General features: G+C 35.9%; 1 protein-coding gene across 9 annotated transcripts in view; it reads right to left on the bottom strand.

Moving 5' to 3' along the window:
• DOCK4 (dedicator of cytokinesis 4) overlaps positions 1-25,310 on the bottom strand; it is a 237,028-nt gene that overhangs the window by 78,974 nt on the left and 132,744 nt on the right. For all 9 annotated transcript variants that reach the window (XM_085219421.1, XM_085219388.1, XM_085219398.1 and 6 more), the window contains 8 exons: positions 13,323-13,447; positions 12,101-12,263; positions 9,822-9,928; positions 7,823-7,979; positions 1,591-1,688; positions 1,368-1,451; positions 1,177-1,277; positions 440-521 (listed from right to left, as the gene is read on the bottom strand). In XM_085219421.1, the coding sequence (XP_085075547.1) occupies positions 440-521; positions 1,177-1,277; positions 1,368-1,451; positions 1,591-1,688; positions 7,823-7,979; positions 9,822-9,928; positions 12,101-12,263; positions 13,323-13,447 (917 nt within the window). The remainder of the gene's footprint in view (positions 1-439; positions 522-1,176; positions 1,278-1,367; positions 1,452-1,590; positions 1,689-7,822; positions 7,980-9,821; positions 9,929-12,100; positions 12,264-13,322; positions 13,448-25,310) is intronic.

The following is a 25,310-nucleotide window of genomic DNA, read 5'->3' as shown; positions in this document are numbered from 1 at the left end:
CCCAAATATTCTATTCTACAACTCAGCCATTCTCTGCACTGTGCTCTGTTGATATACAAAACAGGATGAGAGCAACCAAATCACCATTTTAAGTAGAATTCCTTGTTGTCAGGGTTGAATCATTAAGTCAGCATTCTTGTTTACCATTTAGATTCAGTTACGTGACAGATGTTAATACTACCAACGCAATTTATATACAGTTTCTTAGATCCAACTCCTACTCATATATATTCTCATTCAGTAAGGACGACAGAGCTCCAGAGTCTAGGAGTTGCAAGCTTTATTGACAAAAGAAAAAAAAAACCAACTGACTGCACTCAAAATGCCTGCAGCTTCCTAGAATTAATACTGCAGTTTCATTATTTACACATACTGTGTTCCTTTTACTGAGTTAAATCTGCTGGTACCATATAATCGCTTCCAAAGGTGATTCTCTTACCTTTAGTACTTCCTGTATGTGCTCATGCAACTCCACTTCAGTGACTCGATCTATATGCCACTTCATTACTTTTATCAGATCTCTAGAATACCACATCAGAAAGTACTATAACACACTGGTTGAAGAAGAGTTAAGTGCACTTAAAATGCAAATTAATCTTTCATAAAAGACTGAAAACACTGAAAAAATAAAAAAACTTATGACAAAATTCTGCTGATCACTAAAAGCCCAATATTACAGTTAATTTCAGACTTTTGATAGATATACTAGGCATCTAATCAACAGGGAATAATTGTCAGCATTAGTATAATTAGTAGAATTATTTTGACAGGGGTACATGATCTCAGTTGAGCTACAGGAGACTGCCAGCATGAACTACCCCTGCTATTCCATGAATTGTTTGGCAGTCTCAGTAAACTGTATTTGTGTATTGTTACACAATAAATACAGAGAACAGCATAGCAAGTGAGGCTTACTAGTGCCCTGCAATATACAGAGAACACAGATCTAACTGAATGGTGTTAAAGTTCCTATACTTTTCAAAGTTATTTAAATAAAGAAAGCCACTGAAGAAAAAGAGACAAAATTAAGCCAGCAAGAGGGTCTTAGCAAATAGGCTTTCTGATAACTAAAAAAAAGTTGACTATTCATATAAACATTGTTTGTTTGCTTTTTCCTACTGTGACATACAGATAACTTTCAGTGTTCAAATCAGTTAGAAAAAGTACAGACTTCACCTGTATGCAAGTGCTCCTGCAAAGTGACTTTCAATGTAAGTGTCCATTACTGGCTTAAAGTGGTGAAATTTGCTGTCCTGCAGCAGATTTATTATGTGAACCTAAATGTGAGGGAAAAAAAATAGTTTTTTTGTTTCATTTTTTACTTAGCTCTTAAATGGTGTTAAGCATTATCACAAAATGAAACTTACCAAACAATCAAATACTTTTGATCCATATTTTTGAGAGTTTTCATCTAAAATTCCAAATAAAGTGTCTAGTGTATCCTGAAGAAACTGATTGGAGAATAAGAGGCAGTTTGTTATTAAACACGTATTTTTGAGACACACAAGTAAGTACACTTGTGACAGACAATTATTTCCCTCATGTTATCTAAAAGCAAAACAAAGGAAGGAAAGAAATAGTGGTATATACCTTTACTATTTCTGAACCATCAATTTCTTTTAATTTTGAGAGGCAACCTGCAATTTTGTCTGGATGGGTTCTCCATTTCAGAAGGTCAAGCATATCTCCTGCCAAAACAAATTGCAAGATTAAAGCTGGAACCAAAGCAGGGTTTCAGATTATATATTCTGCTATTGCAGTCCACTCGGCAAAGTTGAGATTCAATAAAACAAAAGAAAACATCTCAAGATTTGCTATAATATATAATCAGTCTCAAACCAACAACTTTCCATTCCAAGCCCTAATTGCTTCACTAATAGAAACGTAAGAACTTGGTATTAGGTCACTAAAATCAATCTCCTGTGGCAAATATATCATGCAGTTTTGCTCAGAAATTTGTCAACTGCCAGCTTAAGAGAAGTAATTATCTTGCTGTGTCTTATCCTATTAAAGAATGCCTTCCAGAGCTATACTCCGACAGCTAGAAACAGTCTCTTAATTATTTTGCATGTATTGTTTGCTTGTATTTTAAAATACTAATCTTCCCATGTCTTTTAAAGAACAAGCATACTGCCTCTAAGATCCTTTTTCATTTTTAAACAAGACAATTTCTACTGGAAAATAAATTCTTGTAAGCTAAAACACACTTCAATGTCTTTATGCTTACTCAAGTTTTAATGCATCCTCTTTAGCCTTCTTGACCAAAATGGTACACAACATTACAGAGGAGGTCCCATCACTGTTTTCTTTATCATCATTAGCAGGCTTAAATGTCCACTGCCTATGCACTGTGGAATTTTTATTTTTTAAGATTTATCATGTTGGTTACACAAATAACTCTCTTTTTTTTTTTTTTTTAATACTGTCCAGCTCCCTGGCTATAGCAGAATCCCCAAGAATTTCCATACAAGCCCACCTTTCATACCACCAGATTCCATGTAAGTTTTATTCTAACTAATTGCTGTGCCTATATCATATTATATTCCCCTCAGTTGATGAGCCCTTTCATTTGCTTATTAGAAGCAAACATCATTAATAGGCTCTCTGCAGTCTTAGGTTTTAGCAAAGCATCTCCCACTAAAAACCCCTTCCACCTCCACTCAAATAAGAGGAGTCAATCCCAGGCCAAATACTTCAGACTTATTTACCTTCTGTTCAGGAAGGAAATCCCTTCCTTTACAGTGCAACCTGCTCTTTTCCTTTTAGCCTGTTATTTAACAATTTTAAAATTCTTATTCTAATCTATTTCCTCTATTTCCCATGTGGTGTGTTACTGAAGTCCAGATGGTTTCGATCTGCTATGTTTCCTCTGAATAACAAAAAAAAAAAAAAAAAAAAAAAAAAAAATAGCCTTAGTAAAGAAAGATTAAGAAGTTTATTCTGGCATGAAATGCCTTTTACAAACTTATCTTGATGGAATATCTATGCATATCTAGCATATTCCATTTAGCTACATGTCCATTACTTCATCCACGAATTCTTGTAAATACTTTCATAAAATTCATTAGAGGATGATGGCCCAGATAAGGTTATCTGCTCTTTCTCCTATCTTAAGTAGAGGTACTGTATTTATTATCCTTAAATCACATGTTGTTGGTTTCAGCTTCAGAAACAGAATAAAAGAAATCCCAGCTTGGTATTGGATTGGGTACTTAATGTTCAACACCATTCAACACCCAAAAACAGAGCTTTTGCAAGTTGGCTTGGCTTTTTAACAGTTTTCACTTCTTGCTGACCCCAGCTGAACCCTGACACATTGCTGTTATTTTTCTGCTTTCTGCTGCAGGTTCCCTGCTTACTCCTCACATTTTTCACTTGTGACTCTCTCAGTTAGGTCTGCAGTATTCCTTCCAAGTCATGTTCAGAGCACAGAAGTTACTCATATTTATCTTCAAGTATACTACTGGCCCATTTCACTGACCAGCTTTTCAGAATTTCACAAATCCAGGCTAGCTTCTTGAAAAAGAAAACCTTAACCACTGTTCAAACCTTCAATCAGCTCTACTTGTTCAGCTCCTTTGAAACAACCCCACTATTTCAAACTAAGTAGATAATAGCAAGTTTTCCTCTTGGTTCAGCAACTATTTGGGTTCTAATTACCACAGCCCACTTTCACACTAAAATTCCATTTGATTCACACCCATTTTGTGTCAGTTCTTTCCCAGTTTGCCCCAGGAAGTTGAACTCTCTCATAGATTCATAGAATTACTCCGGTTGAAAAAGATCTTAAAGATCATCAAGTCCAACCACAACCTAACCATACTACCCTAACTCTAACAACCCTCTGCTAAATCATGCCCCTGAGCACCACATCCAAATGGTTTTTTAATGCATTCAGGGATGGTGATTCAACCACCTCCCTGGGGAGCCTATTCCAGTGCCTAACAACTCTTTCTGTAAAGAAGTGTTTCCTGATATCCAACCTAAACTTACCCTGGCACAACTTGAGGCCATTTCCCCTCATTCTGTCACCTGTCACCAGTGAGAAAAGACCAACTCCACTCTTGCTGTAAGCACCTTTCAGATACTGGAAGAGAGCAGTAAGGTCTCCCCTCAGCCTCCTTTTCCCCAGACTAAACAGCCCCAGTTCCTTCAGTTGTAACAAGGAATGAAGTAGCATTTCTGCCTTTAGTAATATTAAATACACCTCCACATGTACCTCATGTCTTGCCAAAGTTGTTAGTAGCAAACCTTCTACACATTATTCCACTACTGTTTTGCTGCTTTAGTTAACTTTAGTAGGCACAATTTTTTTAAATACATTTACACATTCCTTTTTTTTTGCTTCAGTGTGCTAGTGCGAAATGGTTTGGATTAAGAGAGCCACTTAAGTTCCACTGAGAGTGAGGAAAAGTTCCACATGCGTCAGGGAAACATCCCATCAATCAAGAACAAGTGATAGGTATTATTCCTTCTGTCAAGTATGTTCAAGAAACCAGCATTAACAAATCCCTACTGAGCTTCATTTGTCTTCTGGATAATTAAATGGACTTCTACACTTTATTTTCTTTAAACCGCTACTTAAACTGAGGACCAGTGAAACTAGTTAAAGCTGTCAGTTCATAGTAGGAAAAGTACTTCTTTGCAGGTTTGCTGGAGGTACTTGATGGGTAGACTTGACATGGAATATTAGGGATTTGTTGGAGGATTTAAAGAAAAAAAAGAAGAAAGCAAATGTAAGACACTCACTTCAAAGCACGTATTTCAAGGAAAATGCAAAGGCGGGAAGACATTGCTGAGATAGCATTAGTGAATAGCCTAAGCTTAAATGACATGAATAGAAAATCTGACGTGAATCACAAGGAGAAGGGATAGCAATGTGTCATGTATTAAGAGAAATGAGAATATAAACTGTCTTCTAAAATAAGCCCACTATGAAAACACAGTTTTGGAAAAAGCCAATGCTGCTGATACACTCTTTTGAAGAGGAAAAGCATTTCCAATACCTTCTCTATATCATGAGCTGATTTGTACATTTAGAATTGTTCACACCTGAGCTACCACCCTTACCAAAGAAAACAACTTCCCTTCTCAAAGCAATTTAAATTTAAATCCAAAGTACTAGGTGAAACAAAAGATTAAGGTGTATAAGGAACAGGTTTGTGGTCTTTCCATCTGTGTCCTATAAATCTCAAGTTAGCCTGGTGCAGCATTCAAAATGAAAAAGTTGAAATTCAGAACTGGAAATCCCTATTTCTTTTTCAGTAGGCAGCCAACACTTTCCACCTACCCAAGGGGGGGGAGGAGGGGGTGGTCACTCTTAAAAGTTTTCCTCGTTACTGTTGTTTTATAAATCATGAGTTTTCCTTTTTTTTTTTTTTTTTAATGTAGATAGATGGATTACACCTCTGCATTGCAAGAGACATGCTGTATGGCATGTTGCTCTGCTGATGAGCAGCTGCTTACTGAAGATGTGCTGATGACTGCTGAGAAATGACTGGATGACTGCTGAGAAATGACTGGATGCCAACATGCTAAAATACTCAACTTGTTGGATGGATCCTGACACTCTGGCAGGCAGAGTCTTCCTAAATGTCAAAGCGAAATAGGACTGTTTTGACAGCTAGTCAGTGGAAAAATACTATATTCTCTCTTGCTCTCTCTTTTACTTTGTTCTTTCAAAAGATGAATTATAACTGAAATACAGATGAAATCCAGGTAAGAAGCAGGTGTACTTCTTTTACTAACATCATCTGAATAACAATCTAGGACTAAAGATCAAGCTAAAGAAAGATAACAGTCAGACAGATCAAACAAGGACATGTTCTTACAAGAGTTGCTGATGAATGCACAGAGTGCCCTGTTAGAAGCTCTCTGAAAACAGCTTGGAAATAATCCTAAAATCCACTCCAAAGAATGTGCAGTAAGGAAGTTATGGCTCCCAACAACTGGGCAACAACCTCCTTCTCCCGCTCCTCATAATTTTAATATTCATGAATGCTGATGGCAAGTGGGAACAATCAGTGAGAGAAGGACAGCTGAGTACAATTTCCCAGCAAGTTTGTAAAGCTATGGCCTAATTCAGTCACACTTTACAAATCTGGTTTGGGGTCTTCCATTACCCCACAGCTAGACCAACAGCAAGATTTCCATTTCAATTTTTTTTTGTAGACACATGCAAATCATTGACAACTTCAGAAAAATCTCCAAACAGATTAAAAAATAATCAGAAATTTTAGAGATACTGCTACAGATATTTACTGAAAAAGTAAATATATAGATCTTCTTAATCCTGTTTTGTTTTTTAAAAATATGCTACATTCACTCAGGGTAACTGAAGCAATGCTCACAATAACCAAATATCCACATGCTTTGCTCTATTTTCATTCTTTGAGCATGCAATAGATTTTGGCAAATTTTTGTTTAAAAGAATGGGGATTTGGAAACTCACCAAGATGAACTTCCCAAAGAAGATCCTTGGAGAAAATATGAGCCTGTCTATTGAAAATATTTCCACCCTCTGAAGTACTGCTGAAATAATTGTTAACTCTTTCAGGGCTGAAAAGGGGATCAATATTATTCAGATATTCTACACCCTCTTACTCTGTATATGGTAAATATATATATATATATATATATATGGAAATTTTATACCCTACATCACACATCTTTTTACATCAACTATTCAATAACTCCTGTACTGTGAACATAAATTAGTGAAGTTCCTATAACTTCAGCCAACACCCAAACTATTCATCAGTGAAACACTTCAGTCCAGGCAGCACTTTCAGGCATGCATAAGCGTCAGGAGGTTCTTGTGATTGCCTAAATCAAGGCTTTTAACTGAAGTAAATTTAGCCTATGATTGCCTATTAGCATCTTTGGGTAATATCTTCTACTGACTAACTCTTATTACTTTGAAGCTAACTGTTATGAGAATACAGACTGGATGTGCACAGTGAAACAGACAATTCACCCTTTACATATAGTTCTACTCCAGAAACTTGCTTTCTAATGATGAAAATTAAGATGACTATTCACACTTACAAAGCTGCTCCAGTTGTTGTTATATACCTACAATCAATTTGCAAGCAATTAGCAATTTTATCAACATATATATGTGAAGAGGTAGCACAAGAGGTAGCTAAGCAATATCTTAAAAATGAAATAAATAGCTCAGAAAAAAATATTATAACACTGTGACAATACAATAAAAGGTCATAAATGTATTATCAAACAAATACACCATATTTTGAAGACTGTGGGAAACTGTTTCAGTTATAAATTGTAGTTATTGTGGCAAAAAACAAGAATTTTAAGATTTTTATGCAGAGCAATGGTAAAGAGTACATCACACATGTATTTGCATCTTCCACTCGTAATATCCATGTATGAGGTTGTCTTAAGCAGTAGTATTTGTAGATATAAAGGAAAAGAAGTGATAGAATAGGCAAGCAATATGTAGCTAATTGCAACCAAACTGCCACAGCCTAAGGCCTAGAATAAGTATTTCATAAAACCTATAAAATAAACAGATTAAGATGTTTTGTAAAGCAGCTGGGTTTTGATAGTTGATTCCAAGAATACTGCATTTGATTCCAAAATCATGTTAATTTAAAAGCATTCTTGAACTACATAAAATTAGTGGTTTATCACGCAGCACTGGTTTCCATCTGGACATTAAAAATATGGAGAAAACTAGTCTGTAGAACGGATAGAACATAAGCTATTTTTGAGTACATCCATCCTTGCTTGGCACAGAAAAGGCTAACTATCACACTCACTTGAGTTCATGATGTTTTAAATAATCAACATAACCTACCGTTTTGTGTGAGTTTAGTGGAGCAGAGAAAGGATGTAATCCAGAAGGACTCTTTAGTGGTTTTTACTGCTTGGCTGTTGTTTGCTAGGAAAATTCCCTTTGAAAAGGGGAGTTTGAGGTAGCGACTGGAATCCTGAAGGTTTGCGTTTTCTTCACACTGTGAAAAAAAAAAACAATTAAAATCACTGTACTGTATGCAATTCCTGAAATTATTGTTTCTTTGCCAGAAACCATAGAATTTCTAAGGCTTTCATACAAATGAACTCTAACAAGTTGAGTTCATTAAATATTGCTTCTATTCAAAGCATATGCACCAGCAACAAACACCATGCAGTTATGCATGTAATGTTTTGAATAAAGAAATTTCATGAAGTATAGAATTCCAGTCAAGTACAGTTTAAGGTATGAAAAATTGCTTTTACAATGCATTCAATACATTAGAAAGTATTTTAAAATAGCATTACTACTAGAAAATGTCCTAAATAAAATATTCACATATTTTTCTGATTCAGAAAAAAACTTCACCAAGCCATTCTAAACAAACATTATCTATCTATATATATACATATACATAAATAAATATACCCACACACATGCACACACATGGGTTGCTCTGAAAGAAATGCCTCCTATTTATTTCCATGGAAACTGCAACAAAGAGCACAAGTACACACTATTTAACAGAGAACAGTCTCAGTTGCAAAATACTCTTTTTCAACAGTCACCTCCATTAGCTGTGCATTTTTGCCAGCAATGAACAAGAGCCTGCATGCCATGCTCCTAAACATCTGCACCAGCAGAGGTGACCCTCTGCCACTGTTACCAATGCTGAAAAGCACCACCCACTGCCTTACTGTGCTCGCATCCACTCTTTGGACTCCATATATGTTCAGCAAGCATCACTGAATGTCAACGGACAAAATTTTTTTCCACATGGAGGAATTCAATGGCACATCGTTGCTTCATACATGCACTGCCACGTCAAATGCCATTTTGTCAGACTGCCTCTCTGCTGCCATCTGTTTCACAGCAAGAAAATGTAATGGTATATTGCTGTGAGATTGAATCTCTACTGCCATCTGTCTCCAACATCATGGGTGATCAGAATAAAATGAGAAGCACTACTTTCAGGGCAGCCCTCACACACACATACACACATATATATATATATATATATATATATACACACACACACATTCATATACATAATCAATATAAAGACACATGTCAATTTTTTGTCTTTGCTATTATTAATAATTTTTATCCATAGAAGCTATCTGAAGATCATTTTTTATCGACAAAATTAAGTGGCACATTCTTTAACTAAAACACACTAGTTTCAGATGGGAAACTTAGATTAAGCTGTCATATGAATAGATAATATTTTCCAGCACATTTTCCAGCTCACTGCTTTCATGGATAGTTCTCACTAATGGGAAACGCCTGTTGCAACTTCATTTCTGAATTACAGCTTCATATCTGACATTGGAGTCATAACAAAGTAGTAACTTTGTATGGGTTATGCCAAGTTAATAGATATGAATTATGATGCATAAAATTTAAATCTATCTGGAAGCGCATCAAGCCCTCTGGACTAAGAGATAACTGGAAAATGTGGAAACAAATAAGAAACTCCACAAGATAGAAATATGTAGAAAAGATAACACTGATTGGATCTGCTTAAATCATAGCTTTATTTTCCATCTTCAGCAGTTCAGTAAGTGGGTATCATCACTCAGTGTGTTTAACTTTGTGAAATGTATTATAAATATAATGTAACATAATAAGACTTAATGGTACTACTGCTGCACTGAAATGCACACCTAGATTCAATTGCAGTTTGTAACAGGAAACAAACAATCAGCAACGGGTATTTTATTGGTGACAAGATTATCACTCACTTGGTTGTGAATACAGACTTTCTCAACCTAATGCTTCAAGGCATTTATAGTATGTTCCAGAGGAATCATTATAGTTAATGATTTCTAATTCAAATTACCTTGTGTACAATGAGTTCATGGGTGCCATCTGGCAGAGTCCTCCCATTTTCTTGCATCAGGGGCACAAAAGAAAAGCCAAACAACTTCTTCTCACCCTTTTCTTTTGCTGAAACACATATATAAATAGTAGCTTTTAAGTTAACATTATAAATACTGGACAAAATAAATGGATGTAATCCTGGATAAGGAACTTTACTGGAAGCTGTTTGCAGCTTGTCAGACTAACAGTATCTTAAATTTCTTTACGGATCTGCATGTTATCTCCTGTAATGGTTTTTGTTATCTTACTATAAATCAGAAAGGAATGTGATATAACTATTGTAATACGAAGAGAAAGTTGTTCTGATTTTGGTGTTATCCACTATAGACACTTATGCTTATTAATCTCCATTTTAGGTCAGCCTCAGCACTTCTGTTTACAAATAAAATATCTACCTCTATAGATATGACTGAAGATGTCACTGTTCCCCATAGGGATGTTACGCTTCAGGTAACATTTTCAAGGTTAAGATTAAGGTTAAGGTTAAATTCCAAAACACATGTATCAACTAAATATGGAAGTTGCTCAAAAAGTAATGTCTCCTATTTATTTCCATTGAAACTGCAACATATTCAAAGAGCACAAGAATACTATTTGATAGAGCAAGTTCTCAGCTACAAAACGCTCTTTTTCAACAGTCATCTCCATTAGCTGTGCACTTTTTTTGCCAGCAATGAATAAAAGACTGCATTTTGTGGTCGTAAAAATTTGCACTAGTGAAAGTGACCCACTGTCACTGTGGCCACTGCTGTAACATACCACCCATCGCCTCACTGTGCTCACATCCACTCTGTGGTCTCCATAAACATTCAGTAAGCACTGATGGATGTCAATGGGTGTTATTTTTTCCACATGAAGGAATTCAATTCCACACCTTTGCTCCATATACACTTTCATGTCAGATGCCATTTTATGAGATTGTCCCCCTGCTGCTGTCTGTCACAGCAACAAAGGGGAATGGGGTGCTAGTGGGAAGGTTCAGTATCTACTGCCAAACCACCAACATCTGCCTCTGATGTTGTGGACCAGTAGAACAAAATAGAAGCCATTACTTTTGGAGCAGCCCTCATATAAGACAGACAACAAAACTGAGAATGTAGAAATTTTACTGAAGCCAACAAGAGTGTAGATGCCATATATCTTTTCAAAATCAACAAGTTTTAATCAACTTTACTTATATATACAAACATATATATGCATGATTTTTGAGTCTGAGTTTGCGCGGTTGGGGTGGTGCAGTCAACCAAACTGCAACAAAAAGATCTAACTTAACTTATACTGCATAAAAAACTGTGCAAAAACATATAACCGTGGTCGTAAATTCACCACTGACATTTTTCCATTATTACTTCATTTTTCCTTTATTTCTTATTGCTAGCTTTACTTTTATAAAATTTACTTTTATAGATCTTGAAAAGAACTCAATGAGTATTTCTTCCTTTATTATCTGTTACTTACATTTTAAGTCTAGGTACCTGAAATCCAAATATACTTCCACATGTGTGATTGCCACAAAGGCAATCTGTATAGTATTGCTATATTGGAGTTGGACACGATGATCCTTACGGATCCCTTCCAACTCAGGTCATTCTGTGATTCTATTATCTGCTTCACCAGAAAGAGCCAAACAACAGCAGCCACTTAAAAGATTTAATGATTTTATCCATGTTTCTCTATCAGCTTGACAGCAACACATGTAACTTGTATATCTTGCTGTGCAAACATGGATATAGACTTCAACAGTAGTATCACTTTTACCCTCAAAATCATCTCTAACATTCTTCATTTAGGGAATTATGGAATTTTATATAATAATAATAAAAAAAAGCAAAGTGCAAAAATACAAGTTATAGTAATAGACAATAGCATGCACACATATTTCTCCAACTGGCAGATTGCCAAACAGGTACTAAGAAGCAGGTATCATTTTGGAATGTTTCACTAGGTAAGTTCTAAATTTGCCTTTGGAAATTCTGTTTCAGAATACATTTCAGCTGCAGTGCTATCTATTACTATTAATAAAAGTAGATTGTTTTCTCCTTGTGTTTAGGCTTTATCAATGCACCAAGTTTTATTAAGCAGAGCTGCAAGCCTGAAATGCTGTGTCATGAAAGCATAAAGAGAAAGTTTATAAAACATATAAAGTCTATGCAGCTTTTTCCCAAGGTGTTATGGAAATTCATGTGCTGACAGCAGCTTTAACAGAGAGGACTAGCACAAGTTGTGATCAGTGCTTACTGGAACAGTGTCGGAATTCACAGCGGATGTGTGCTCCTCTGAATTTATCCACAGGAATAGGAAGTTTCAGCAGCTCAGCCCATCTGGGACCATTGTTATGGTAAAGCACAAACGAATGGTACTCACTGGCTGGTGGCTCTCCAGAGCCAAATGAGATAAAATCCTAATGAGGAAGAAATATTGATTAAATTTTTAAAGATAGATTTGTTAACACATTACTTAACATAACATTTTTAAACACTTGCTGATTAAAAAAAGACAGCAAAAATCATCCACACAGATGAGAATCAAAGTATTTTAAAGGTGTACCTGGGTGACTAGGAAGGCTTAAGCAACACGTGTGATATGGAATTACACAGGGTGGTCCCTGTAATAAGTACGTAAGAATTTAAGTGATACAAGAACAGCACAGACTACAGGACCCTTATTCACGTGAAAAAAAACCTGAGAGCTTTCTGTTATCAGTGATATGTGCCAGCATGAAATAGTAAAGAAATCCGGATCCCCTGACTGCTAACAAGCAATGTGTTGGGTTGCCTATGCAACAGCCACAATGGTCTTTCCTTAGCAAAGATGGCAAACAGGTTACTCAGGATCTTGTCTTGGGGATATCTATCAATTCTCTGTGGGAAAACTATGCTACTACTGTAGCTTTTCTCCTCAGCAATTATAATCTTAATATTCTTTATAAGTATATATATACATGCACATATATAAAAAACATTTTATATAAAACACACAGACACAGCACTCCATGCATTCACACACAACTTCAATTTCCAAATATGCATGCAGGTATGCAATTTGAACCAGGCTGTATGTGTCTTTCTTCATTTTGTCACCCTGTAACTCTCAACATCATACAGAAGATATTAAAAAAGTATATACAAAATATATGAAAAAAGTACTTTCAAATTAAACTAAGAATTATCAAATCAGAAACTCTCCAGGATGTAATCTTGCTTCAATATTTTACAGCATTTTAATGAAATCATTAGTTATTTGATTAGTGATTTTAGGTGTTTATCTGGATCGTGTACATTGATTACAGAAATAAAACATATAAGATGGAAATGCTTTGAATATCTATACAGAGCAAAAGATACACAAGACCTCTTAAAATCAATTTTGTATTTGTTAAATAATGCCAACAAAAGATGATTTGCTCTGAAGAAGGGTATCAAGGTTAACTACAGCAAGGAAAAATTCACAACAAAAGTACCCTTAAAATCTGACCACCGCTGTCCACAACATGCATTGTCACTTCCACATTTCTGGCCACACTTTTCCCTCCTTTCTCAAATTCTCCTCTTTCTACAGTGATGTATAAATCATTCCTCATTTCACCTAATAAGAAAAAAAAAGTGTGCAAAAAGTCAGTTCATATTGATTACTTTTCACTACTTTGTAGTAGTGAAGAGAAGCAGACTTTTATCTTCTCTTTCAAAGAACAGTATCACAATTTACCAGCATTTTCAGATTTTAATAACAACAAAGAAAACCAATAAGAATTTTCATAAATCAAGAAAACCAACAAAGCTTCATTCTGATAAAGGCCCAACAGATTATCTGCTATACTAAGCAGATAATGCTGGCAACTTTTATTCATGTTAGCTCTTTTGGTATTTCCCATGGCACCTCCATCCATACTGAAGCTTGGCTTCATTCCTCTTTTAATCTACAGCAATATCAACATATTTTTTTCTCAATTAATCTCCACATTTCTCTGTTTAAAGACTCCTCATTAGAACTTTTTTACACTCAATCTCTAATAAAGTTACTACTTGGCTCATTACTCTTTGAAAAAGCAAAAAACAAGCTAGAATTCAGATCTCTTTCTCATCTAAGAGACCTCAACATTTTACACTGATAGGTTATCCTGAAGATCAGCAATGAAAAGCAAGCTTATTTTACAGTTGTTGGAAAGGCTTCTTAGATTAAAATCTTCATCAACATATTCAAGGCACAAATCCAAGTCAGGCACTACCTAAGAGTTATGTAACATGTGTTAGTTATACAATACCCCTTACGGGTTTAAATTGAAAATCTTTCCATTTTTATCCACAACAGAATAAGCAACTCATTAGGACTTAGTGAGAACTTCTGGATGAGATCTATGCTGACTTTAGTTTCAATTCAGTACACACCACAAAGTTTATGGATAATGAAAGAAGAATAGTTTGGCTCTTGTCAAAGACTAGGGAGAAGTGGTGGTAGGAAGCCACTCTTTTTTTGGAAACTCTAAACCTTTTTTCTAAGAAGTAAATATTAATCTATTTCTGAACAAACACTTCTAGAACTACTTGGAATTTTCTGGAAAAATGAAGGGCAAACAGCATGACCACAGAAGCATCTTCTAAAATTCTAATTGCTAGAAAAAAAAAAGAAATCGAGAATACTTGCTTTCATCTAGTGAAAAACAAGCATTAAAGTTGATTTTCACTGTGCATCAGAGAAAAAACAACCCAGTTTCAAAATGAGCTAAAGGCAGTGGTAATTCATGTAATGGACAACAGACTTGTGAAAAAAAAACCCAAAATTTTCAAAGGATGTTGTGAATGTTAGAAATTTGATCTGAAGGATCGGGTTCAAGGGAAAACAGAGAAGTCTTGGAAGACAGATCCACTGAAGGATATGAAACAGACGGTCACAAAGAGCTCAGGAAATCCCTTGACCTGAAAATAGCTGGAGGCTGAGAGAACATCACATATATAATCATCACATATGCATATATTCCTGTCCAGTTCTCTCTCTTCATTAGGCCTGTTTACAAGTCAGCTAGATAGCCCCTTGCTCTGAAGCAGTAGAGCTGTACTTACAAGTCAAATCATAAAATTACCCTTAAATTTATTAGATTCTGATTATTTCTATGTTTCAGTAGATCTTTTATTATCTTTTATTATAAAAGATTTACAAGTATGGTCACCAAAGAGCACGCAATATGTTGGGGCCTTACTTCACATGTGCTTATCCTAGGATTGGTCCAGATTAGAGCTGGACATTGGTCACCAACAGGAGTTTCACATTCAGAAGAAAATACACAGTAATAAAAAATGGAATGTTTGTAGTATAACTGGGTTTAGCAAACAATTTCTATCTGCAGCAGTATCTCTATAAAGAATAAGTTGAAATCTGCATCGGTGCATTTACACATTATTTATCCGGAAGGAATTATTTCCATTTTCTATGAGGTCTGCATTGAAATACAACCAAAAACACATTTTCACCACAGATTTCATGACCTAAAACTCAGTGAAAACTACACTTTTTTTTTTTTTTTTTTTTTAATTTTTAAGCAGGGCATACTTTGATTTAAAAGGATTTAAATGGAAAAAAGAAAAAGTATTTTTAAAAAGTAATCACAGTTTCATAGAATTTAAGAAGTCTTTCAAAAACAGTGTCTGTTTTTAAAGGATTTTTAAAAATGTGCAAACTCATTGTCAGAAGAAAATAACTCACTGGGAAAAAAGACACAGGAGGATGTATTTGCACAATTCCTGTCATGCTTTCTCCTACAGTTCCTTGGCTGTGCTCATAATCAGTGTCATGAGACAACAGGTCAAACAATTTTTGTCCTTAGCTACAAACATTCAGGAAGCTCTACTCTGTTTTCAGTGTCTCAGAGTAAGGCATACAGTCACCTTATTCTAAGAAAATGTCATATTTTCTCCACTTTCATGTAAGGCAAATTAAATGCAAGTGGAGACTAGGACTCACACTATATGAGAAATGATGTATATGAAATATGATGATTTATATGGAAAAAACAAATGGACAGAAAAGCTGAAGGGAGATAACTGAAATAAACTAGAAAATTAAACAAAAATAATCTAAGTTATGGGCTATATATCAAGGGTATAGTCTGTATCAGGCAGATGAAACAACAGCTTCCTTTTCTCATAGCATGCAGCATATCTGACATTCTGTAATCTTTATGAAAATGTAGTTTCTGGTTTAAGTTTGGCCTTGTCAGTATTGATCTGCACTCACACAAATTTCACTTTTGCTTTACAAAAGATCACTATTTTCAACTAAAATACAGAAAAACCTAGCTACATTGAATTTGTACAGTTTAGATAAGGGTAGTAGAAGGTTAAGAACTTAAAACCAAGCTTCCAATAAATCTTTAGCGCAATATTTATGTGAACATACTATGAGTAAAAGCTCAGAAGATTAAAAAGTCAGAGGGGTTGTAAAAATAAACACAAAGACTTATCAGAAAATAGAATTGCTGATTCAAGTAACGAAAATGGATTTGGGAAGTGAACTTCAATCAGGAAAGGGAAAAGGAAAGAAAACTGTGATAAAAGCATACACAAATATATTTGGAATTACTTATTTAAAATTTATTTAACTCCCAATACATTGTTCTGGAGACATCTTAACCTATTCTACTTCCTTGATGTAGAAATGCCATTGCTTCAATCTTCCTTGACAGAAATTCTCAAAATCTTGACATTGTCTGTACAAAATTAATCGAGGGGTTTCTATTGCAAATCCTCTTCCAGTAAAAACAATTCCATCTTGATTTATGAAATATTCAAACATCAGACAACAATTGTTATTTATGTTCCTTTCACTAAACTTTTTCATTTATGGAAATTATAATTATATATTTGATTACAAGAATATGCACACTTTTCCTACAGTATCTCTATACCAAATGGATAATTCTCATATTATATCATCATGCTTTTACCAAGAGATATAATTAAAACCACAGGGAGCCCTGAAAGTCAAAGTTCTACCGAATATTTAAGTTCTGAGGTAGACTTTGGCAAGTGCAGATACTATCTTCTGCTAAAGTACCCGCATGACTCAAATAAATCTCCTCCGGATGTATGTGTACTGAGATTTTCTACTGTCTTACACTGGAACAAATGTGAGGAATTTACAAAGAAACAAACAAGGGACATCTCAGACATTAGATAAAATCAGTTTTTAATTACTGGTTGAAAAGATGCCTATAAAATTGAATCTCAAACAGGCAAGCGGAGGTTTCAAATACAATGAGAAAAGCAATGTATTCCAGCTAAGTGCTCAGAAATACCAACATTAAATAAAGACATACAATGGTTAATTTCAGCATCAAGTTTGGTACAGTAATAAGCAAGTGAAAACAGAAAGTGTTGCTCAACTCTAAGGTGACAAGCCCACATCTAATTACAACGAAGCTGTGTGGTACAAAACATCTAGACCATTTGAAGGGTTTTCTTTCAAAAGAAAGGGAAGCTCATTTTTGCCTGCTGTCTCTGCCTCAATCCTGTTATTATAAGAACTGGTTTTCTTCAAGCTTTCTGAATTCATCAGAGCTTCCAGACTGTGCAGTAAACATGTGGATGTAGGCATCCAGTTAATAAGTTTTAAACAAAATGGGATCAAACTCCACAGTAATTCAGTTTTGTCTAAGGCTAACATACAGTTTTCTGGGAAAGAAAAGGCTACAAGAAGTGAACTACAAACACAAAGATTCATTAAATGTGTTCTGCAAAGATAAATCACTCCCGAGAAGCAAATGGCACTTCTGGACATGTGGGTTATAGGCTGAGTCAACAGAAGACAGAGAAAAGGAAATTAAAGAAGATACGCATTGTGTTTATGAGTTCTCTGAATCATTCTGCTGCATAAGAAACCTGCTCCTTGTAGCACAGATATCTTCCAGCCACTATCACAATAAAAACTGAAGTTAACGTGATACAACCAACCACAGGTAAAACAAAAGGTTGGTGCAGAATAGATGTAAGATGACAAAGAACAAAGCAGAAAAACAAAGCTTGGCATTGATCCCTGCTGGAGTAAGAATTAATAAGTCCTTTTTTGGCAAATGGATGAACTGTGAAGATCAGCGCGTATCTAGGGAACCTGTTTGTTATTGCTCTTTTCAGGCAATAACACATCACGTTGAAAAATTATATCAGTAGCTTCTGTGCTAATTACAGAAGCAACCCAGTAGACCCCACCACTACTTAGTTAGTGCCCTAAGGTTTCATTTGTTTGGCTAATCAAAACTACATTTTAAAATATTACAGTTACATCCTAGGCATTCCTACAAGAGCTTGTAGTACAAGGGGAGGGTTAGAGATGGAACCAAAAATGGAAATCAAAGTTCCACAGAATGTAATAAAGAACTGCAAAGCTGTACTGGTGTGGTTGATTATAAAGCTTTTATTTCCCATGCAGCGCAAGTGTTGAATGCACACACTGAAGGGACATTTGTTGTGGTAAGTGAATTTAATTGTATGTGAAAGATGCGGAATTGAAATGTCTGAGTTGTTAAATCAAAGTGTGTACAGCATAGGTTTGGCAGTAACTGCCTCTTCAAATGGTCCTGCCAAAACGTTTCAGCTTCGACGTGGCAAAAACGTCTTGAAAGCACTATTTATAGGCCAAAAGGAAAAACTCCAAATCCTTTTTAAGCCAGATGTAGGTGCTAACCAGGCACACTACAGCTCAAGGTTTCTGACCTAAGAAGAAACAGAAGCAGCTTCATGACTTCATTTCAGCTAACAATGAGGTATCTAAGCACTAAACTTGAGTGGAGGATGCATGAATTACATGACACAGGCAAATGAAAGGAGAAAAAGGAAAGGCCAATTAAAGCCCCAAAACAACCACAAAATAGACTGTGGGAGAACACACTTATCTAATGGAGGTCAGCCTTCCTGATGCTATCTAAACCACAAATAACCAGAAAAGAGAAAGGAGCCAAGAGTAATTCACAGGCTGGAGATGACAATGTGTGCTTAGGGGCCCCATTATCTCTGCTATGCAGTTTCATTATGGGATGGCTCTGCAGCCTTTCTTTTCTTCACAAATAGGAGGCTGAATTATCACTATTCAGGAGCTTGCATACAAGCAAAGACCTGCTGCTGCTCAGAAGATGTAACTCCAGATACAGGACTCACACACAAGCTGCCCCTGGCTCACAGAAGCTTCACAATTGAACCTCAGCCAATGAGAGCAACATACGTAATCACTGCAGATCTGAACATGCATCATGAAAATTTGTGTATGAACACGTATTTGTTCCTTTTTTTTGTCTCCTAGAAGTATTTGTTCCTATGTGTCAAAAGAACGGTCAGAATTGCTTACGCTGAGGAAGTTGTGAGTTGCAACTGCAACAACTTTCCTCATATTCCAATCCCATTTAGAAATGTAGATTTTATTGTAGCATTTTAATATGGAACGATGTTTTCAAGCTGAAGATAGCTATTAAAGATCAAAAGCAACTGTCTGTTAGAAAGGGAGTTTAGTTTGCCAGCCATTCTCTAGAAAGCTTTCTAGTAAAATAAATTCCAATTTGGTTATTTATCACGGTAACAAAGAAGTGTGACTGTATTTGACTGTAGTAGCATCTCTGATAGTTGCAGTTTACAGTGTGGAAATCAGAACTATCCTGAGAGCAGCTGCTAATTTGAAAATAATTACACACAACTCACTAGCTGCTTTGGTTACTGGCTGCCTTTTTGAAAGCTTTGTGCAGAATTATAGGTCCTTTAGAACCAAGAATTGAACAGGGGCATAAAATATTATTTTGTTTACAGAAAGTTCTGATAAATTTACATCTTTGTAAAATGCAAGCTAAGGAGTTGCATTGTTTTATACCTTAAGTATGCATTTAACAGATTTTAAAAAGATTTCAGCTGCAGGGACCAAAGCTTGCTGGACACAGCACAGATGAAATGGCATTATGCAGGATCTAAATCTTGTGGATGAAAACTGTTTTCTATAAAACCTTTTGAAAAGACTTTGTAGAATGGGGCAAGTGCCATGTAGCCCCATTGCTGTCAGTAAGGGAGATCTCAACAAATCACACTGATGATGGTGATTTTGACTTGATAAGAGGGTCAGAGAGTCTTATAGCACATTGCCTCCTTTGAGTCAGTATGCTCAATGCTTCTTAGCAGCTATGAGGCTGTAAGTATATCTGTGCTGATATACTTATATCAACAAGCAAAACAAGTTGGTCTTTTCTAGAAATAGCATATTAGAAATTCATGTCAAGTTCCAAATCTGTATTTAATTTAAAAACAAAAAATCAAAACTAAATTCGATTTATGCAATTTCTTCACCATTCGTGAAAAATCATAGTGCAGAAGGATGTATTAAAGGACACTTTAAAGAGATCAAATCAGAAACGTACAGGCACATAGCATTTCACAAATAATTTCATCACTGTAGTAAGTGAATTTCCCTTAATGAAACAATTTATTTTCTGTTTTGCACTGTAGGTGATACAGTAACAGTACTGCCTGTTTATTATTAGATTTAGTAAGTTTTGGCATTTAAAATGAAGGATAAGATGAAAAAAAAACCATTCCTTTCTCAGTTACTTCAGTGTCCCTTTTCAACAGAACTCTATCTGCATTTTCAGCTCTATTGCAGAAACTCTCAATAAGCCCTAAAAAACATTCATCTGAAAAAAGCTGATGAAGCATATGAAATGCTCTTGACACAAGGGATTCTCAAACTGCAAAACTTTCAGATTTTAAACAAAATGTAGATCTAGCTTGCATGATTGCTCTGTGACTCTTCCTTCCTTGCTCTCCCTTCTAACGAGATGTAAAATAAATTGATTTGAGCAGCGGGGAATTAAAGATTTACAAGCTTGTTTAACAGAAAGCTTGGGACTGTTGATTTTGGGAGGAATTTAACTGAATTTTGAGAGATTATTGTCCAAGCACTTCTTGAATTCCAATAGTCTCAGTGCCATGAGCACCGTCCTGGGCAGCCCGTTTCATGCCCACCGCCCTCTGGTGAAGAACTGTTCCTAACTCCCAGCTGCCCCTCCCCTGACACAGCTCCATGCCGTTCCCTCAGGCCCTGTCGCTGTCACACAGAGCAGAGCTCAGCACTGCCATCCGCTCCCTGTGAGGAGCTGCAGCTGCCATCAGGCCTCCCCTCAGCTCAGGGCTGAGCAAACCCAAGGACATCAGCCACTCCTTCTTTGTACTGCCCTCAAGACTCTCCACCATCTTTGCTGTGCTCAGTGGACACACTCTAATTAGTTTTATATCCTTCTTACATTGTGGGGCCCAAAACCGCACACTGTACTGCAGGTGAAGCATCTCCAGCATCATCACTTGGCCCTTGGGGCTGCCAGGGAACTCATTGTTGACTCATATTTCAATTGCTGTCAAACAGAATCCCCAGACCCCTTCTTGCAGGGCTGCTAGCCAGCCCTTCATTCCCCAAATTGTACATATCATAGAACCATTAAGGATGGAAAAGACCACTAAGATCATCTAATCCATCTGTCAGCCCATCACCACCATGCCCACTAAACCACGTCCCTCAGTAACACATCTACCCTTTCCTTGAAAACTGCCAGGGGTGGTGATTTTACCACTTTCCTAGGCAGACTGTTCCAAAAGCCTTACCAGGAAGGATTTTTTCATAAATATCCAACCCAAATATATGTATATATCTAGGATTGCTCTGTCACAGGTGTAGATTCTGGCACTTGTTAAATTTCATGTAGAAATTGTAAATTGAGGGAAGTTCAATTAAATTCTGGCTTTTCTTCCCTTCCCATAGTCCTCTTCCATTTTTCCTTTGGTTGCTAATGAATCAAAAAAGAAGAGAGACACTATGGGAAGGAGAAGGAAAACAATATAAAAATTCCTTGCACTTGCCTAACCAAGTACAGAATCATGTATTACTATCTTTGTTTTCTGCAGTGACTTGAAAGATAGATAGAAAGGAAGATAATTCCTTTGGTAGAAAAGATCAAAGCTTCTAAAAAGTTCTGAAATAGGATTTGGAAAGCAGAGCATATTCCCCACAGAGTAGTACAGTTTTGTGAAAGGTCAAAATTCAGGGTGTCTTTACTTGACAATATTGCTTAAATATATTTTGTGTAACTAATATATCCAGGCAATATTACTTTCAGTAATTAAAAATACGTATTTCTGGATTCTTGGAAATCAGAACAGCTAACAGTGGCAGGTGGAAATTTAGGCTGTTTGTACTCCGTAGAGACTGATGAAGATTGGAAAAAATTATACCACTCCTCATAAGAGAAAAACATGGAAGGGTGCGAAACATATTTTTCTCTTCCTAAAATCAACAAATCTTTACTAAGTCCAAACCTAGTGACAGCTACACAGACACATGAAGAGAACAGATTCCATAGCTTTCTCTTCATTTTTGCTCTCCAGATTCTTATTTTAAGTGTTGAAAGGAGGAATATGCTTCTAGTCAAAATCACATCATTGAAAAATTCATGTTAATCACATGGATAGCATTTTGTAAGATCTTTTGTATAAAAAAAAGATAAATATTCTAGTTACAGTTTCATTTTAAAAGCTTGTGAAAAAGAAAGGAAGAAAGAGAGAGAGAGAGAAACAAAGAGAGTAAGAAAGAGAGAAAAACAGAGTGTACTTGCACATGAAAAGAACAAAAGATCTTTTAGTAACCCAGATGAATGAGTAGTATGTTCAGCAGCTTTCAAAGACAATTCTGATGAGATGTAACTGGACAACTAAAGGACACCTAATGGACTTAAACGATAAAAAAAACGCAAAGCAGTGCATTTATGATGGTTAAAAAAAGGGGAAAAATAATTCCTAAATTAAGCATAACAAAGCTTATATAAAACTTGTAAGCACTGCAGCATCCTGGGCTGCTCACTGTACCTGCTGAATAAGCAGAAACTGTTAAAAAAGACAACACTGAGAAACAAAATGCAAATTCTGTGGTTTGACAAGCATAAGAGAAGTCTGGAAGTATTAAATTCTGTTACAGAAATTAATACTGCAGCTTCATGTGGATTCTTAATTGTGTCCTTTGCAAGAGGATACCACAGTACAAGAAGAGACCGAAAAAGACCAAAAAGTTCTGAGCGAAGGATTACTGGCAAAGAACATTCCAGTCAGGACTGACTAGCTCAGACAGCATTGTTTTAGACCACTTGTGGGTACGTACAGGGAAAATAATGGTCACTGCAATACCACTGTGCAGACATGTCAATTCTTTAGCCTTTTCTAGTTTCAAAAGAGTTTAATAATTTGGATGAGTAGGAAGAAATATAAAGTCTGATCTTAATTCAGAGGAAGTTGTGGTCAGATCTCAGCAATGGTAATGCCACTGGCTGAAATCCAAAGCTGAAAAAAAGTGTCTATAGATAACTGGTATCTGTGTACGAAAATCTGTTCAGACATCAGTCAACAAGCCATTTGTTTATATTCTGTAGTATACCTTATGGACTCTGAAATATATATAGCATTTCAACTCACATCTCTAGCTGTTTTAAATAAGAATTCTTCTTTAGATTATGCATAAAGCAGCACAGAATAAATACGTAGGTAGAGTTTCAGGAAATAATAGTTCAACCTGACTAAATTTCTTAGTGAAGAAAGAACTCTACAGAAAGCCCTGAGATTATTTTGATTTATCTGCTAATGTCTCACACTGAATAGATTCTGGCTTTGAGTATACCAAGCAGCAAAACCTGCTAACAGTAGTAGACTTAGGACCGTTAAGACGACTGTAACTTAAAGCAAAACGGATGCAGTTCTAGTTTGATAAGCACAACAGAGAAAGATGTGCAGCTATATAATGCTTATCACGTGACAGCTCAGTCTGTTTACAACTGGCTGCCCTAGCAGAGAGCTCTGGCCCCTTCAGTAAATACTCCTTCAGATAAACAGCTGCACTAGGGTTTACCACCACACACTAATGAATGGGTTTCTTTAAAGAACTAGGTATTTTCTACAAAGATGAAAAAGAGCCAATGCAAGCATGCATACATGTAAGAACACATGAGCATAACATCCAGCACTTAAGTTATGCAGCGATGCAAATGCTATATGTTAAATTTGGAATCAGATTCGATATGAGGGCACTACATAAGAGATCAAAAAAGCAGGTAAAATTTATATAGAAAGATGTGAAAGGGCTTTCACATTCCATCAACTTCTACATGTGTTAAAGTATTTCTCAAAAAGCTTAGTATGTTCATAAACAGCGAAAGGAAAATTTTATATACTAAATAATTATATGGTTGTCTGTCCTTTCAGGAAATGTTAAGATAGAAATTCAGAGTATAAACACAGTTTTCCTTTGACGCAGTACAAAGCTATCCAAGAATACCAGCTTGCTCATCTGCCGACTGTCACACTTGGATGCTGAAAAGGAGTGTACTGGTTAAATCTAGAAAAATGCATGTAGATTAGGCTCCTAAGGTAACATGTTCACTGCCTTTCCTTATTCTGCCAGCTAGAATAGAATGAATTACCTATTTAAGAGCCTCCTTGAATCATATGCCTTTTTCTACTGATCTACTTCATCTCCTTAAACTCTTGAATTTCATCATTAAAAAATTTCACGAGTCCTGGAAAGAGCACTCTATGGCTTCACCCTGTCAGGCTCCAGTGACATAAAAAATACTGCTCTACAAAAACATGCATTGTTATTGTCATCAAAATTCTGGTATGGCATGTGTGCTGGTGCTAGTTATTTTCAGAAGCAAAACCTCTAAAGAGAAAAGGGTTGATACAATGCAAAATGAAGGTCAGTTAGAGTTTAAATACATCAAAATAGGAGAGCAACTTAAAATCTGGCACCTTATAAAAGAAGTACTACAGCTAAGCAGCATGTAGTATTTCTTATTAAATAATTCAAGAGAGTCTGGTTCAGAGTCCTAACCTAAGTGCTAATTAGATAGAGCAACACACTCAATTTCAACAAAAAAAGACCTAATTAGTGACCATTTCCAGTTGCAAAAGATGAAGTTCTTTAATTTATCTCTGAAAAAAAGACACTAGAGAGATACAAAATGAAAAGGGAGCTTTAAAAGAAAAAATCATTTCAAAGGCTAGGCTCCAGCAGGCATTTCATCGCCTAGAGCACACTGCCCTGCTTAGCCCTTGGAACTTGTCATTAGAAGAATAAGATGATTATTTTCCTCTAGGAGAAATTTCTTCTATGCCAGCAAACACAAACTAGAAGTTGTACGTTTCTTAACTGAGGTAAGCATATACTTGGACTAAGAAATCAGCGCATCAAAGTTCATAGATTATTTTTTTTCAATAAGAAAGGGTCAAACTGAGCCTGTGCAATTCTTTGAGTTGCAGCAGCTCACTACACAGTGCTTGGCTACAACATGCTTTTAGCAGTTCATGTTACTTCACAACTGGAAAATCAGAGCTATTATAGAATAAAGAAAATTTGATAACACAGAGCTGAAAGTCACTAAATCATATGTAGA

Source organism: Meleagris gallopavo, chromosome 1 (genome assembly GCF_905368555.1).
Source record: "Meleagris gallopavo chromosome 1, MGAL_WU_HG_1.1, whole genome shotgun sequence".
In the NCBI taxonomy this organism is placed as follows: Eukaryota; Metazoa; Chordata; class Aves; order Galliformes; family Phasianidae; genus Meleagris; species Meleagris gallopavo.
This window is presented reverse-complemented; position numbering and strand designations above follow the sequence as displayed.